The sequence below is a fragment of the Arachis hypogaea genome, chromosome 6 (genome assembly GCF_003086295.3).
Source record: "Arachis hypogaea cultivar Tifrunner chromosome 6, arahy.Tifrunner.gnm2.J5K5, whole genome shotgun sequence".
Lineage (NCBI taxonomy): Eukaryota > Viridiplantae > Streptophyta > Magnoliopsida > Fabales > Fabaceae > Arachis > Arachis hypogaea.
In genome coordinates, this window is record NC_092041.1 from 21,874,760 (window position 1) to 21,891,430 (window position 16,671).

At 33.6% G+C, this 16,671-nt stretch overlaps 2 protein-coding genes across 4 annotated transcripts; one reads left to right on the forward strand and one right to left on the reverse strand.

The window, feature by feature from the left end:
- Window positions 1-4,657: 4,657 nt before the first annotated feature.
- LOC112696449 (ankyrin repeat-containing protein At5g02620) lies at window positions 4,658-8,150 on the forward strand. 2 transcript variants are annotated; one of them, XM_025749222.3, is made up of 4 exons: window positions 4,690-5,107; window positions 5,330-5,768; window positions 6,092-6,501; window positions 7,024-8,150. In XM_025749222.3, the coding sequence occupies exons 2-4, from the start codon at window positions 5,477-5,479 to the stop codon at window positions 7,882-7,884; spliced, it is 1,563 nt and encodes a 520-aa protein (XP_025605007.1). In that variant the 5' UTR covers window positions 4,690-5,107; window positions 5,330-5,476; the 3' UTR covers window positions 7,885-8,150. The 2 variants fall into 2 exon arrangements, with proteins under 2 accessions (XP_025605006.1, XP_025605007.1); XM_025749221.3 differs by having other exon boundaries at window positions 4,658-5,768.
- Window positions 8,151-9,356: 1,206 nt separating this feature from the next.
- Window positions 9,357-15,817, reverse strand: LOC112696450 (phosphatidate phosphatase PAH1). 2 transcript variants are annotated; one of them, XM_025749223.3, is made up of 10 exons: window positions 15,504-15,817; window positions 13,613-15,257; window positions 12,921-13,507; window positions 12,761-12,834; window positions 12,061-12,145; window positions 11,272-11,358; window positions 10,974-11,046; window positions 10,066-10,109; window positions 9,863-9,991; window positions 9,357-9,778 (listed from the first exon to the last, which is right to left on the reverse strand). In XM_025749223.3, the coding sequence occupies exons 2-10, from the start codon at window positions 15,048-15,050 to the stop codon at window positions 9,620-9,622; spliced, it is 2,676 nt and encodes an 891-aa protein (XP_025605008.1). In that variant the 5' UTR covers window positions 15,051-15,257; window positions 15,504-15,817; the 3' UTR covers window positions 9,357-9,619. The 2 variants fall into 2 exon arrangements, with proteins under 2 accessions (XP_025605008.1, XP_025605010.1); XM_025749225.3 differs by having other exon boundaries at window positions 13,613-15,238; window positions 15,504-15,774.
- Window positions 15,818-16,671: the final 854 nt, after the last annotated feature.

A 16,671-nucleotide genomic window follows, 5' to 3' on the forward strand; every position in this document is an offset into this window, starting at 1 on the left:
CTTCCATATGTTGTAGTCAATGGATTGGATGGAGATCCTTATCCTTTCTTTCCAGTAGGAGTAGTTCTTCCCATTGAAGAAAGGTGGCCGGTTGTTTGATTGGCCTTTAGTGAGAGTGTAGGCAATAGTGGTTGTGCCCAAGTTGTTCGCCATTGGATCTTTGCTCCAAGCGGTTAAGCTTGATTCTTGAGACCTTAACTCTTAATACCAATTGAAGGTTGTGGTAGGCTTAGAGAAGGGGGGTTGAATCTATGCCTTCCTTTTCGTAGCTGTTATAACCCTTTTTAAGCAAAACTTTCAAATCTGATTCTATTTGTACTCAGCATTGAAAATTTATGAGACAATTTATTTTTGTCTCATGAATATCAGAAAAACAGAACACATCAGAAAATAGAATAGCTAACACCAGCATATATCCTGGTTCGGTTGCCTTGTGCTATACAACCTACGTCCAGTCTCCTCCACAACAATGGAGAAATTTTCACTATAGTTAAAAGTATTACATACACCAATTTCACACTCAAGTTCTAACCTAACTTGCCATTGGCTATGCTAACACCTAACTATTCACTCTTAGTGCTAACCCAACTAAGAAAGGGATACCAAACAGGTACAAGATACAAGACACTTAACCAACCTAAAAAAATCAGAAAATAACTCTAGGCTTTTCTCTCAAGTGTATCACTCAGCCTTTTTTTACTCATGACTTTTACTTGAACTTTCTCATAATGCCTTTTCTCACAAGAAATTACAGAAAGATAAACTTAGAAAAGTACATTACAATCAGTAAAACATGAAGGAGATTGACTTCATCAACAGCCTTTGTGCTATGCGAAAACCAGATTATCAAGCCTCTAATTCAGTTCTTCTTACTGGCGGAATGCACATTTGATTAGGTTACACTGTCCAGTTAGTTGAACTCTCTCAAAGAACACTTCTCAGAACAAAACCTCAATATTCTAGTTATCTCTCCTTGGTTTCTGAATGAACACCAAACTTCTTTTATCTCTTTGCATGTTACTTGGTTCTTCTTCCAAGGTCAACACCTTGAGCCTTGAGCTTCACCAACCCACAGATTCACTTTTTCTCATTAAACCTTAGAGTAGAAACTTTTTCTTCTGACTCCTTCATCTTGGTCGAAAGCCATAAAGCAGCAACCACAAAAGCCTTCTAGTGGTCAACTTAATCTGGACCCTTGAAAACCAACTTGGTCCCCAAGACAAGTTTGAGATCGTGGATACACAGCAGATTGGGGCTGAAGGCAACTTTCCCTTGTATGCCATTTTTGGACTTGCAGAGAGTTGGGAAGAAGAGAAGAAGATCTTATGCATGGAAGAGGAAATAGTTTACCTTTAATTTTGACCTAAGCTTGATTTGGTTTGAACTGGATGATTAGACTTCGGCCTCTCAAGCTTGATCTTTCTCTTTCTTTCTTCTTCTGTGAATGGCGTGTGGAAGAAGATCTTTCTCTTTCTCTTTCTTACTTTTTTGAAACTCTGATTTGACTAAGACAAAAGAGAGAGGAACGTTGCTTTGGTAAGAGCAAGATGGAGGAAATTGCTTGCTGAAGAAAAATCGGGCTTGGATCGGGTAGTGATATGCTTGGCCCGTTCTGATTTTTTCATCTTTGTTTTCTTATGGGCTTCGTTTACATTGTTGGTCCGTCAACCTTGTTTTATTTCTCACTCTATTTGGGCAGTAATTCACATTTTGGCCTGCAATATTTTATAAATAATTAGTAATATGCAATTATAATTAATCAACACTAATTATTCATTTTGTCCAAAAATAATGTTTGTCATCAGTAATTAATTTAGTTAATTTCTTAACTCAACACTTACCAAGCTTTGCCATGATAGCTCTTGGTCATAGTTGACTGAATATTATTTATATTCGAAAATAAATAAATATAAATAAATAATATTTATATTCGAAAATAAAAAAAATGTAAATAATATTAAATTTTTATATAATACTAACAACAACAAAAATAAAAAAATTAATTTAAATACAAAAAATAATAAAATTTATGAACTTACATAAACTGGATGATCCAAATAATTGATTATATGTTCTTCAAGTGCTATATAATTATGTGCCATTTTTAATCACTATAAATTAATATTTTTTATATAATTTTTTTTTCTAACACCTAATTCCTAACTCTCTTCTTTAGCCCCTCTTCTTCTTTCTCGGTAAAAGTGTGAAACTAAGATTACCAACAATAACACTTGATGCATGAAAATGGTCACCAAAAAGCTCAATTTATAGATCTTCTCTGAACATCGCTGGTTACCGGGGTGGGGGCTGTCCCTTGCATGCAGATTGCTTGCAACACGCTCTCCCGTGTTGCTCCAAACTTCTTGGAAACAAGTGAAGACCCTGTTATCAGGATTCAGAGGCAACACGCCCCCACGTATTTTTAGTCCTGTGCCACCCGTCATTGCCAGCTACCTCACCACACCCCCTGCGTGTTTTCAAGGCCTGCCGCGCCTCTAACGGACTTGTCACTACGCCACCCATAACACGGCAAAACACCTCTCTTCCTCCCAAATATTGAGTCAAATACACTAATGTAATTTTCATATGAAAAATAATTTGTGTAGTATGAGTGCTCAAGGTAATTGCTTTCCATAGATTGGATTGAAGCAACCATTTTCTACAAAAAAAAAACTATCAGATAATATTTTTTTACGAAAAAGTATAAGGACCAGTAATTTTTGTATTTTGTGCCCAGCACTTAACTATAAAAAAAAAATAAATAATCTCCTATCATTAAATGTAATCTCACACTATTAAAAACACTATTAATGATCAAGTAATAATTAAAAAACACAAAAATTATTGTCCCCTAACATTCTACTATTTTTTAATAATGTCCATTTTAGCAAACTTTGGCACAAATTGGATACTAATTGTCTAATGATTAATTATCTCACTAGATTCCTTAACCAAAGAAGACAATCTCCAAGGGCAATTTCTCAAAAGTCCTATTTCAGATTTTCAGCTTTTCTCGTAAAAAGCTAAGGACTGACCCTTGAAGAATAAGGAGAGAGAGACTTCACGTGGGTCGAGGAAAGAGAGTCCCAACTTAGAAGAAAGTGTAATCAATCATAATTTGTCACTTGATAAGTTATTTTAAAAAAATATAAAAAAATTAAATTAAAATAAATATTAGAACATCAGAATTTAATAACGGCTAAAATTTATTCTATAAATACAACTTACACATATTTTTATTATTATATTTTTTTAATTTTTTAATATTTTTTTAATTTCTCCAATCAATATTTTAATATTAATTTAAATTCAAATTATATATTATTTATTATTTATTATTTATGAAATTAAATTTTTTTCGTATGTTATTAATTTATAATAGTGAATTATTTTTTAATTTATAAATTTTAATAACATTATTATAAAAAATTTAATTTAATAATTATATTATTTTTTAGTTTAATTAATTAAATAAGTAGAACTATAATAGACATTAAAATTAATCTCTTTTATAAAGAATCACTTTCAGTTTTTATTTAGTGTTTATAATGCAAAAATTGATATGAAATTATTTTTATGATAAATGGACTATAAACAAGGATTGGAAAGAGTTATCCTGTTCCATTGAAAATTTAATTTTGCAAACAAAAAACACCTTTATTTGCTAATCTTTAGCTACAAATATGAGGGGGTTAATTATTGTTGGCGGAGCTGGAAATAAGGTTTGTATAAGACATTGAGTGCCTAGTGTGAAAGGAAATAAGATGGTTGTTACAATACACGATATTGTTTGGACTTTAGTCATTTGTGAGTGGATTGTGAGTGAGTGGCAGTGCCGTGGTGGTCTCAAACATCCAAGTAACTAAAGACAGGTGCATCTCTGTCTGCTAGTAACATCAAAAGACCAAAATAGCCCTCCGGGAGGCGGCTACGTCTCTATAGTCAAACATATTCCTTTGACTCGGCCAACCCCCACTCCTTCTTTTTGCTATTTACTTTCTTTTTATTTATTTATTTAAAAATAAAATATGTTTTTTATTTTAAAATTTTGTAAAAATTTTAATAATATTTTTATTTCTTTTAATTTTATCTTAAAAATTTTAATTTATATTAAATATATTTATAACAGCTAAATTTTTTAAAATTTAAAATTGATCTAATAATATATAACAATTATATTTAATTTATTTATATTAAAAATTATTTTTGTAATGTTAATATTAAATTAGTTTTAAATTTTTAAAAAATTAATCATTACAGATATTTTTAATGTAAATAAAAAAATTTTAAGATAAAATTAAAAAATTTAAAAATATTTCTAAAACTCTTAACAAATTAAAAGAATTTATTTAAATATTTTTTTGGTATTTTAAAATTAAAAAATAAATAAATAATTTATATGAGACGGATTTTTTTTTTTTGGTTATAGAATGACTTTTACCTACGATGATTTTACCATTGAGAATCGTATTCAACTATTCGTATTTCGTATGCATGGGATATTGGGATGAATCATGGAAAACTATTTGCCTCTTTAAGAAAAAAAAGAGAAGGGTGTAAGAAATGTAATTAACAGTTTTCTTTTTCACTGGCAAGGGTAAGTGAGATTTCTTACACACAAGACTTGTTCTAAAATCGTAAATCAGCAAGAAGAGACAAGTTAATTACTAGTTAGTTAGTAATGCACACGGTTCCTCTTGTTTATCTCCGGTGGAAAAATGTGCGTCAAACATTATTAAATAATAAATCGAAAACAAAACCCAATCATCACCATTCACCTCATACCTTCAAACTCACCCAACTTTATGGTGTTCTTCGCGTTACCTACACCACCTTCTTCTTCTTCTTCTTTGGTTGCTCTTTTTCTTTTCTCTCTTTTTAAAGCATACGAATAGTGCTCCCAGAAAAGGAGTGAGGAGGGGACCGAGTGTGATTCAGTTTCTGCCTCTTCACACCTCGGTTTCCCGCTACTTTCATTCTTCATTTCCTCTTCTTGCTATTCTTAGTTTAATACCCTTTTCTTATTCGGTTTCTATAACTTAGATCTTAGCAACACCAACTCTCAAGGCTCAACCTAGGCTGTTGCTGTCTTATTCAGCAATTGTTGGTTAGTTCATGTCTTCTTTTTCCCCCAAGCAATGTTCGCCCAATAATTGTGTGCATCTGTTGAATTAATGTCTTGCTTTGCTCTTTACCATAAAGTAACAATAAATACATGAAAACTGAATTTGGAACACTTTGGGTTCCTAGTGCTTACCCATGTTTTTGTTTCTTAGCCTCTGCTGAATCTGTATTAAGAGTCTGGTTGGGTCCTGAATTGTGAATGCAGATGTGGCCAGAAATTTTGAATGGCTGAGTGATGTGATATGAGGGAGACGATGAATAATTGTATCTTGGATATGTTTTGAGGAATGTGAACTTGATATGTTACATCCATCTTATAAGTATTGAAGATTAAAGATACCTTCCAGAGAAGATGAAGAAACAATTGACCGGTATCCGGGGTGATTCTCCCTTGCACTCAGCAATCCGAGCTGGAAACATGGAATTGGTGCTGGGAATCATCTCTGAGAATGGAGAGGAGGAACTGAAGGAGTTGCTCTCAAAGACAAATAACTCTGGTGAAACTGCCTTATATGTTGCTGCTGAAAATGATAATCTTGATATAGTGAAGGAATTGATCAAATATCATGATATTGGTTTGGCCGGCTTCAAAGCTAAGAACGGATTTGATGCATTCCACATTGCTGCTAAAAATGGGAACTTGGGTGAGTGTCTTAATTCTCTTTACTTCATCGGAGCTTACAGTTATTTCACTTCATTTTGATGAATGATGTGCAACATGTTATAATAACTCTCTGGTTAATTTTTCAAAGAAAGTTCGCTTCTTAGGATTTGTTGATATAGAACTACACATTATTTCTCTCCAATTTGAGTTCTTATGTCAAATTAGCCATAACTCTTTTACATCTGCTAGCTTTCTAGGTTTTACATTTTGACTCTTATTTTTGTTGATCATCACACTTACAAATTTATCATTAATCTAATGTTTGGAATTTTTCTGACTCCTCTTCTCTCTTCCGGTTTGTAGAGATATTGAAGGTCCTCATGGAAGCCTTTCCCGAAGTTTCAATGACAGTCGATATGTCAAACACTACTGCATTGCACACAGCTGCAGCACAAGGATATATTGAGGTAGTAAATTTTCTCTTTGAAAAGGGTAGCAGCCTGATAAGTATTGCGAAAAGCAATGGGAAAACTGTGTTGCATTCTGCTGCAAGGAATGGCCATGTTGAGGTCATCAAGGCCCTTCTGAGCAGAGAACCAGAACTCGCAACAAGAGTTGATAAGAAGGGGCAGACAGCACTCCATATGGCAGTGAAAGGACAAAACCTTGACTTGGTGGATGAACTTTTGAAATCAAGCACATCATTGCTTAACATGGTGGATGCAAAGGGAAACACTGCTCTGCATATTGCAACCCGAAAGGGTCGCCTACAGGTAAAAACCACTTTCCTGTTCTCGCTTTGTTAAGATAGTGAGCATATGGTTTTCCATTGGACTCAGAGTCCATCATCTTCTAAGAGCATAATCTAAACTTATTTTCTCAAGTTAATTTTGTGTATGATATTCAAAGAACTTCAGAAGTATGTCTATTTTATTTGATAACTAGCATAAAGAGCGGCCGAATGCCTACGACTCCTACTGTAGGGTCTAGGAGGGCAGCTGCAGTCATAGCCCAACCTCTAAATTAATCTAGTAAGCACTTTGAGGGAAAAGTGCACTTTGTGCCACTACTAGTGTTTTATATGGCAATTGCTGTCTTGTGGACTGCAGCATATGGGTGGTGAAAATGAAATAATACGTTGACATAAACTTTGGTGTTTGTTTTTCCCTAGTAATGTTTGTTGACCTTGTTTTAAAATTTTAATATCCTGATATGACATCATCATAAGCAGTTGACTGGGTCCTGCAACCGTTGTAAGCAAACTTCTCTTAGCATTCTATTGATAATCTTTGCAGATTGTTCAGAAGATACTAGATTGCCGAGAAATAAACACTGATGTTATCAATAAATCTGGTGAAACTGTGCTGGATACTGCCGAGAAAAACAACCGTAAGGACATTGCTAACTTGCTGCAAGTTCGGGGAGCTAAAAGTGCCAAGTCCATCAAGTCACCTGCCACAAACACAGCCCTCGAGCTCAAACGAACTGTGAGCGACATCAAAAGTGGGGTTCATAACCAGCTGGAACACACATTTAAAACGCAAAGAAGGATGCAAGGCATAGCGAAACGAATCAATAAAATGCAGGCCGAGGGACTTAACAATGCAATCAACTCCAACACTGTTGTTGCTGTCCTGATAGCAACAGTTGCTTTTGCAGCCATATTTAATGTTCCAGGCCAGTATCCTCAGACCCCAAGTGACCGTCCTCCCAGCTTGTCTCTTGGGGAGGTATACATCGCTCCCAATATCGAGTTCACAATATTCATAATCTTTGATTCTCTCGCCCTCTTCATATCATTGGCTGTTGTGGTTGTCCAAACATCGGTGGTTGTCATCGAGAGGAAAGCGAAGAAACAAATGACGGCCGTTATAAACAAGTTGATGTGGTTAGCCTGTGTGCTAATTTCTGTGTCATTCCTTGCAATGTCATACATCGTTGTGGGGGATAATAAAGGTTTGGCTATAGCAGCAACAGCTCTAGGAACTGTGATTATGGCAGCTACACTAGGAACACTATGTTATTGGGTGATCGCTCACCGACTCGAGGCTGCCAGATTGCGAAGTCTTCGGACAACAATGAGCAGTAGGCAGTCATTATCCATGTCAATGATGTCGCCATCGGAGAACGAGTATAAGACGGTGTATGCAATATAAAGACAAGACTATCTGTACCATGCCTTAAACTTTTTTGGTATCTAACTACACTAACATAGACTCGGATGTTTTCTTAGTAAAAGCAAACATGAATTAATGCTGCAAAAGCATGCCTTTGGAACAACACAGGCAAAGATTTGTAATCATACCAATGTAATTTATCATCCGAGGTATTGAATTGGAAACATGCTCATTAGCATAGAATTAGTGAATCTATGTTGTTTTTTCGACATCAACTAATGAATTTATGTGAGAGTACTATCAAATCAGGTGACTGCATGTGAAAATGGATTAAAAAATGGATATGCATCAGAACATTTCACAACATTTACATTCAAAACAGAAATTCAATTTTTCCAATTGAAAGTTTTCATTAATTAGCTGTAACTAAGGATGTGAATCTCTTGTTCAGTTGATATATTTGTAAAGCATCTATCTATCTATTTTTATTACATAAAAAATACATATTGATTTTTATGATTGTGTCACATCAACAACTTTGTATAGATGCCTTTTTTACAATTTTGTAATATAAAAGATAATAAATTTTTATATGGTAATGGTACAAAACTTCAATCATCTTAATCAATTAAATTCAATACCTATTGTTACTCAATTGAATTAAAAAAAGTAATAATGATATACAATTACTATTTACATTAAAATTATAACCATAACAATTTTCAGTTACAAATATTTAAAGTGTATATTATTTAGTCAATTTAAACATATTTTCAATAACTCTCTCTTGCTACTATTATTCTATTTTTTAATCTCTTAAGTGAATTGTCCAAAACATCTCCAATTCTCCAGGCACATTCAACTTTGACACAACATCTATTTATTAGATATACATTCTAATATATCATAATTAATAAAATTTATTTGTAATTTATATTATATATTTTGTATTTTGTTCAATTATTTTTTATAACTTCTTTTTTAAATTATCTCCAAAAAGAACTAAAGAAAAATCTCAAAATTACACAAGTCAATATTTATTAAAGAGACCAACTTCACAGGATTTTATTATTGTCGTATATTTCTTTTGTTTTTTTAAATAATTGTATTAAATTATATAGAAATGGTAAATATTTTTTACAAATTAAATTTTTTAATTTAAAATTAATTTATATATTATCTAATTAATCTTCAAATAATATAACATTTTTAAATTTGTAGTATATAATATAATTAATTTAGCTTTTCACACGATGCACGGGTCTTAGTCGAGTAGTTGTTTAAGGTGGTTGCTTAATTTACACCACAGCATGATAAATGTTGGGAAAAAGCTTAGATAACTCGTCTTCAAAATGAACAAATACAAAACTATTTCCTATGTGTGTTCCTTGGGAAAAAGCTTAAATTATATACATTTTTATGAAAGTTGAAGCTTAAGGACGAACATACCTGTTCCTTTCCTTGCTTACCTTATTTTTCATTTTCCCTTGCAAACTTTAAAGACAAGTTCATTTAAAGAGAGCCATTTCATTTAAGGGGCAAAAAAGCGAAAAAACCTGATATGGTACAATATGTAAACCACAAATTCTACAATTGGGTTGATTAGTGACACAACCTATTGCTTAAGGTGGACCAAATGAATGAATATTTGAGGATTGACTCTAACATTAATTTCTATGCCATCAAAGAATTTCCCTAATCCCTATAGGAGAAGGAAACTTTCGAATAGAAGGAAGAACATATAGTATTTCCATTTACATCCTTATACCCTATACTAATTGTCATTGACATCTGGAATGGGGACTCTCCAATAATTCCATGAGTTGAAGTCCTCATGCTCAACCAAAGAAGTAGGTGGGAACATGTCATTGACAAGGGTGTGCAATGATGTGTAAGATTTTGAATCAATTCTTTGACTTATTGCTACCTCACCCTGTTCATTTTCATAGACATTCAAATTAATTACATGCTATAACTAGAGAAAGTACTAGTTAATAGAAATCATCAAATCACACACCTTAGGATTAATAATAAATATTTTGCCTTTTGGGATCCCTATCTTCCTGTAGCTAAGTTCATCTGTGTCTCTATTGCCAAATCCAGCATAGAATGGATTGTAATCAGCAGGGAACAGTCTTTTGATATCCTGCAAATCAATTTTCATCAGAAAACATGTTTAATATAATGTTGTTGGTAAGGTTTCTAGCTCTGGTAATTTACCTCTAGACAAGCAATCTTGAACTCATGAGGTGCTCTTCTTATCACTTCAATTTGTGAAGGAAACAAACACAACATAACAAGTCAGATATACAAGTAACGAAACTGTAAGATTAGGGCAGTAATTATAAGTCTAGGCAGTAGAGATAGAATCAGTTTAGAATATGAAGAATAGAATTAAGAAGGGAGAGTAGGAAGAGAGTAGAAGGAAATGAGAAACAGAAGTTGGAAGGTATCAAGGTGATACTCTCTGAGTCTCTTGATGAATCCATTGAAGAACCAATTATGAAAAATAGAGAACAAGGTAGCATTTGAGAGGCTACCACCTTCCTAATCTCCTGCCCAGTCTAAAATCCCCCTCCCCCTTGAATTCCTTCATTCCTTCTATTTATACTCTTGATCCTCTCTATAACAGAATTCATTCCTCTCACGTCCTCTCCACTAACCTTTCTTGCTGTCCTATTGTTACATTAGTTGGTTCCATTCTATTGTCATTTTCAGCGCTCTTTTTTTTTCACTCTTCTACAGTAATAGAAGGTAAAGGAGCTATTTTACTACTCTCCTCTCTAACTGACTTAACTGCTTCCATCCCCCCTTTTTTTTCTTGTTTTCTTGCCTTTGGTGCTTAACAGAAACAGATAAAAAAAAAAGGTAGTCAGAAAGTAGTTTATTTATACAAAATCAAGCATTTAGATCATCTATATGACTTCTTCAATCACAACAGAAACCATGATTTTATCTAACACACACTTTCTACTTAGTGATACTGACAATCACAGTATGCATCTCTTCACAATAATGACAAGAATGTAGTTGTAAACATTAAGCATAACTACATTGGCAGAAAGAGGAGTTATTATCAATTATCATGATCACAGCCATAATGAGTTTCGCACAAAAAGGTTTCTCACCTTCTCGGTATAGTGAAGGGAATAATCCATCAGGTGAAATAACAACAGGTCCATTTGGTAAGGTATTTCCATCCTAAAAATGTACAACTTAATTAATATTAATGATGTCCTTTTAAGGTAAGACGAAAGGCTGTAAAAAAAAAAAAACACTATATAAATAAACAGATGAGGACTTAATTACTCATGCATTCTAAGACCAACAAAACCCTTCATAAGAAAATCTCATAGATAGATTCCTGGATGAAAGAATAAATAAACCTACAATTGAAAATAAACTGTTAATTTCAACTTACAATACCTGTTTCAGGTTAAGCAAGAAGTTCCTGGTTAGATAAGCTTGGACAATTGCACGAGCACTCAGAAACAGCAGCTGATAACCATTTTCCTAACATAAATTCAGTATCCAGCATTAGATTTGAGATTCAATTCAATGAAACAATAGATAGATAATAACGTCAACCATGCTGGGGTGCATTTACATTTGATAGAAGAAAAAGTTAAGTAGACAACCATTACTATGTAACAAGCTTGTTGAAGAGTGCAAGGTGAAACAAGGAAACAAAAGAAACAAAAAAAAAAAGTAGAGCATGCAACTGGACTATGGACCATGGACAATTAGTATCAGTTCTGTTAGACACAAAAAAAGCCATCATCTCAAGAGCCTTCGTATCAAACAGGCTTGATCATATAGGATATAGCAAAACAGTCCAGACTTGACCAGACTCTGGGCTCGATTATATAGTAATGCTCGACTTCCTAATCAAAACTTGTTTATATGTATATTGGCATAATATCTCTCAAGGTGAGTATTAACTAAAAATTGTGGGTGCACCAATACAAATGCTTCCAATCTAGAGTAAATCTCAGCCTTAACAACGAATAACCATAAGTAAATAGAAGTTAAACTCCAGTTAAGAGACAGCTGATAAGAGCAGGTAGCAAAGGAAACAGTGGTAACAGATAAGCAGTAATTTGATTCTACCTCTTTTATACAACATGCTTCATAAACATACGCAATTTTCCTCATCAATTTTGACATTAGCAATACCCCAACTTGATTGATATATCTCTAGAAGTTAACAAATACCTTAATAGCTGAGAAAAGCCTTGCCACTCCAGATTGTGACCAATCTTTCCCAACTAAAGGCATGAACTGCCCCAAAACATCAGACCTGAAAGGAAATAAATGGTAGAAATAAAAGAAGGGGAAAATTAAGATGTTGATGGTTAATGGTGATTCTGAAACCATAATGAAACTCTTCCCTCTAATCTTGCAGCAGCTTTTTTCTTGTTATAGAAAAAATAGCGAAAGGCAATCATGTAATATCTTTTGCTTTTCAATCTACATAATGTAGGCCCGGACAAAAGTTATAGTGAATCACCAATAAAGAAGACAACAATACTTCTCACTATTTAGTGAAGTGAAAGGATCATCATGAGAAATTTTGTATAGTATGCATGCGAACTAATAATAGATGCTTAGGTTCATTAAAATGACATTCTAAATCTAAGACTAACAGACAACTTAAAATTTAAGACTTCATGTTTCAAACTAGAACCTGCATCCCTTTTCACATTTTTCTTCATGTTGTAAAAGTTTCATTAGCATCAACAGTTATCAAAATTTGCAATGACCATAATAAGATTTCATCATAAAATAAAATAAGGTCCAATTAAGAAAGAGAGAAGAGAAAGGGGGGGGGGGCGCGTAGAATGTGGTGTCAATCATCCACTTCAAGTTTAAAATGGTATTTGTTATCCTAAAAATGTATAGTCAGTAGTCTTACTTGGTAATAGTTCCATCTACATCTGAAATTACAATTTTTGCATCCCATTTCCATAAGTATATGTGAGCATCAACCTGAAATGCAATTAAAATTCCACACTAAATAAGCCAAACATCCAAGTCTTTTTTTTTCTGTAGTGTATTCTAAATGGATGCCAAACCTGTTGTGTTCCAAGAACCCTTGTAGAGAAGCTGAATGTTACCAAATTTTGACCTTCTTTGAGATTCAAGGAAGCTATCTGCTCATTACCAGGAACATTTGTTCGAACAAATTGTTTATGTGGAGACCCAGGATTATAAGATTTTGGACTCGGATCCAAAAGAGAAGACTGCAACTCGGACTCGGTGTCTACAAAGATCTCATCACTTGATGCATTACTAGTACTGTGCTCTAGTGTCTTTACTCTTCGAAAAGGAATAGGCCAAAGTCTCCATCTCCGTCCAGACGAAGCTGATCCAGCATCACCATCCCTGGATAGTGCATCCCCCTGTTCCACAGGAATTGTATCATCGGGATTAACAGGTGAATCTAAACCAAATACAGCCATCCCAAGAATAAGAGGAGCGGCCTTTTCCCACAGCAGATATCTCTCTCTGAACTTGACAACAAGATTTTCATTTTTTATTATTAATGGTGCAGAAGCTCTAAATTCCTCTGCGGATATCCTATGTGCATCAAATGTTTCAGCAGCAGCAACTGAACCCATACCCACTTTAAGCTCATGACCACAAAGTGATATTTCAAATCCTGCAAGTATTAAGATAAATTGAAGTAAATAAACCTCCACTAAGAATTAATGTTGAGAATCAATTGCTCGGTGAAAGAAAAACTAATTTGAAGCAGAATTCTTACCCAACCCATAATAACTTTGGTCCTCATCATTGGAAGTTGTTGGTTGGGGTTCGATTTCCTCACTTAGATTATTGGCATCATCAAGTGCAGGAATTTGTTTACTATCATCTACCCCATCAGTCAACACTGAATTTTCAATGAGTTCATCATTCCCTTCAGTCTCATTATCATTAGTAACAGAATGACTTCCAGAATCAGTGTCAACATGCACCGATGCTTTATCATCAACCTCTTGAACTCCTCCTAATTCCACTTTTGTAGATCCATTCTCATCAGAATAAGTAGGCCTACTAAGGGGAGATAACTCATCAATGCTGCAAGGGCTCTTAATGTTCTCTTGTGCATTTTCATTACCAACTGAACAATTTGCATTATATTCGTCTGCTGATTTTTGAACCTTCGCTGGGGAACCTTCATCTTCCGAATCAGCATTTTCATCCTGCTGGCCAAATTGGTCTAATGCCAAACAGCTTTTGAAAACGGTCTCTCTCCTCAAGCCAGATGCAACCTCTTCTGTATCAGATTGCACATAATTTTCTTGATCTTTAATCACCAAGGTCGCTTCTGCGTATCTAACATGTACCTCCTCTCTTTGGTGAACTTTGGCCACAATCTCTGATGTCGTATCACCCCCATTCCTGTTATAACTACAGGATGGAACATCATCTGTTGAATCATCCAGCTTTCTAATATAATCAGCAGCCCAAGCATTTTCATCAGAAGTAAACTCATTTCCTTCACAGAACTCAGTCCCTTCAGCTGGGCCAAGGTGAAATTGAGGATTTTTTAACTGCACATTCTCCTCATCGTTTTGCTCTGATCTACATATTGGGGCTGTCATCATATGACCATCGACACTAACCAATACCACTTCCGGATGGGAACCATGTGAGTCCAAACCATTCTCTCCATTGGGATTATCATATCGATTAGACCCATATTCTGACAACTCAAATGAACCGTCAACACCAGGTTCATCATCCTGGAGTTCATAATATCTCCTATCAAGATCAGATTCCACCCTTTGTATTTGAGGTCGATCATTAGCCTTTAACCGAAGCACCCCCGAATCAGAGATACTATGGTCAAGTCTATGGACATGAGTAAAATCAGATTGACCTGCATCTTCATCAGCCACACTTGACTCAACGTCCTTATCATCATCCACCTCCTTTATAAAATAAGCCTCTCCTGAATTGTCAAGATACATATGGAAGTTTGCTTCAACCCCATTGACATTTATACGAACAAACTTTTCAGCGCCTTTAAGAACACCCTGGAATTTACCAAACCGAACATACCACGGCGTGCTCCGAAATGTACCATCTTGTTGCTGAACAACAATGACATCAACAGCACCACCAAAGGGATGAAAAGGGGTAGCAACTGAATAGACACCTTGTGTGATCAAGCTTCCAACTTTTCCCACCACATTCATCTTTTAATTCCAGCAATCTCAAAGTTTAATATTGTAGAATGTTAGGGAGGTCCGAAAAATAGACCTCAAACTCGAAGTTAGTTGAGTCTGCCTTCGATCAAAACAATGAATTCCAACCATACGTTTAAAAATTATTAATATTCTCCAGGTCCAACAAACTTGGACCAAGATTATATTAATTTCTTGGCCTGGTGTTCAACAACAATACTGCATGACAATCAAATGAGGGGAAAAATATATATAAATTTTTTTAAATTATTTTAAAAGAAATATAGATTTAACAAACGGTAATGGTAATTAAGAAACAAATTTAAACCGAACTCATTCAAATTATAAAAATTCAATGCATGGAAATCCAAGATTACAAGACTTGTCAAAAAAATGACGAAGATAGAAGGAAAGAGAAAAGGCGGTGATAAGAACAATAAAAAATGGCGGCGAGACGAGACTTACCAATCTTGATTCTGAAAGCTCAGAAGAAAATTGAGGTTCTTTCTGCAATGAGGCTTCTTCAGAATCTTGCAGCGCCTTCGGAATGATGCTATGTGTGTCTTTCTTCGTTCTTTAGAATTTTTTTGGGGGTATTTCTAAGTTTGGATTTTTTTTTTTTGCGTCTTTCTTCTTTTTTTTTTCTTCTTTATTTGGAAAGGAATGGATAAAATGAGAAAATCAATGTCAGAACAAAGACTCACGAAACTCCGGCATTAAATAGGTTATTCCTAATCCCAGAAAATTCAGAATACGAACCTTGTGAGGGTATTTCGGTCATTGCGCGTTAATTTGCGTGTGTCCTGTATGGCGGAATAGAAGGATTTTTTATTTAAATAAATAATTTAAAAGTTCTGCTAAGGAACTAATGGAATATTTATACAATATGTACAATAGGCTATATAAGTTACAAAATATATATCACTTATAATAATCATTCGGGTACTAGGATAATAAATATCTCATGTCATAAATCACTCATCCCAAAAATCTATCTATCTATATACTTAATATACTAAAACTGAGTTTTCTCCCGATTAATAAAGGTGACGTGTCGATCCCTCATGACTCTGTTTTCCTCTAAAATGAACTTTTCTATTCTCTATTCTAAATTATTTTATAAAAAATATATTTATTATAATTATATTATAATTAATATTTAATGAATAATACATAATTATCCTAATTTAAAAACATATCTTCGTTATAATTATATCAAATTAATATTTAATTCATTATTAAACTATTTATCAATTATCAATTAAAACTACTTTTAACCATTTTAATAATAATAATAATAATAATAATAATAATAATAATAATAATAATAATAATAATAATAAGAGCAATGCTAGGGAACTAAAAGGATATTAGCCAAAAATCAGCTAAATACTTTTGGGTGAATCCAAAATCTCTACAATTTAATATATATAAATGTTTCTTCTGCTAAGTATTAGAATGTTTCTTTTTTATACTAAATGGATGTTCTTTTATATTTAATTATTTTTGCTAAAATATAATTAGATGTTTCTTTTGTTAAGTATTAGGATATTTTTTCATATTAAATAAATGTTTTTTATAATTAATATTGATAAATAGCAATTTTTCATAAAGTCGAAACTCAATTCACACC

Bases quoted from the DNA above. Each gene is read 5' to 3' on its own strand.
- LOC112696449 (XM_025749221.3), top strand. From the start codon at position 5,477: ATGAAGAAACAATTGACCGGTATCCGGGGTGATTCTCCCTTGCACTCA. The intron at 5,769-6,091 runs GTGAGTGTCTTA...TCCGGTTTGTAG, and splicing joins TGCTAAAAATGGGAACTTGG to AGATATTGAAGGTCCTCATG. The intron at 6,502-7,023 runs GTAAAAACCACT...TAATCTTTGCAG, and splicing joins CCCGAAAGGGTCGCCTACAG to ATTGTTCAGAAGATACTAGA.
- LOC112696450 (XM_025749223.3), bottom strand. From the start codon at position 15,050: ATGAATGTGGTGGGAAAAGTTGGAAGCTTGATCACACAAGGTGTCTAT. The intron at 13,508-13,612 runs GTAAGAATTCTG...TAATACTTGCAG, and splicing joins CCAAAGTTATTATGGGTTGG to GATTTGAAATATCACTTTGT. The intron at 12,146-12,760 runs GTAAGACTACTG...ATTTCCTTTCAG, and splicing joins GTAGATGGAACTATTACCAA to GTCTGATGTTTTGGGGCAGT.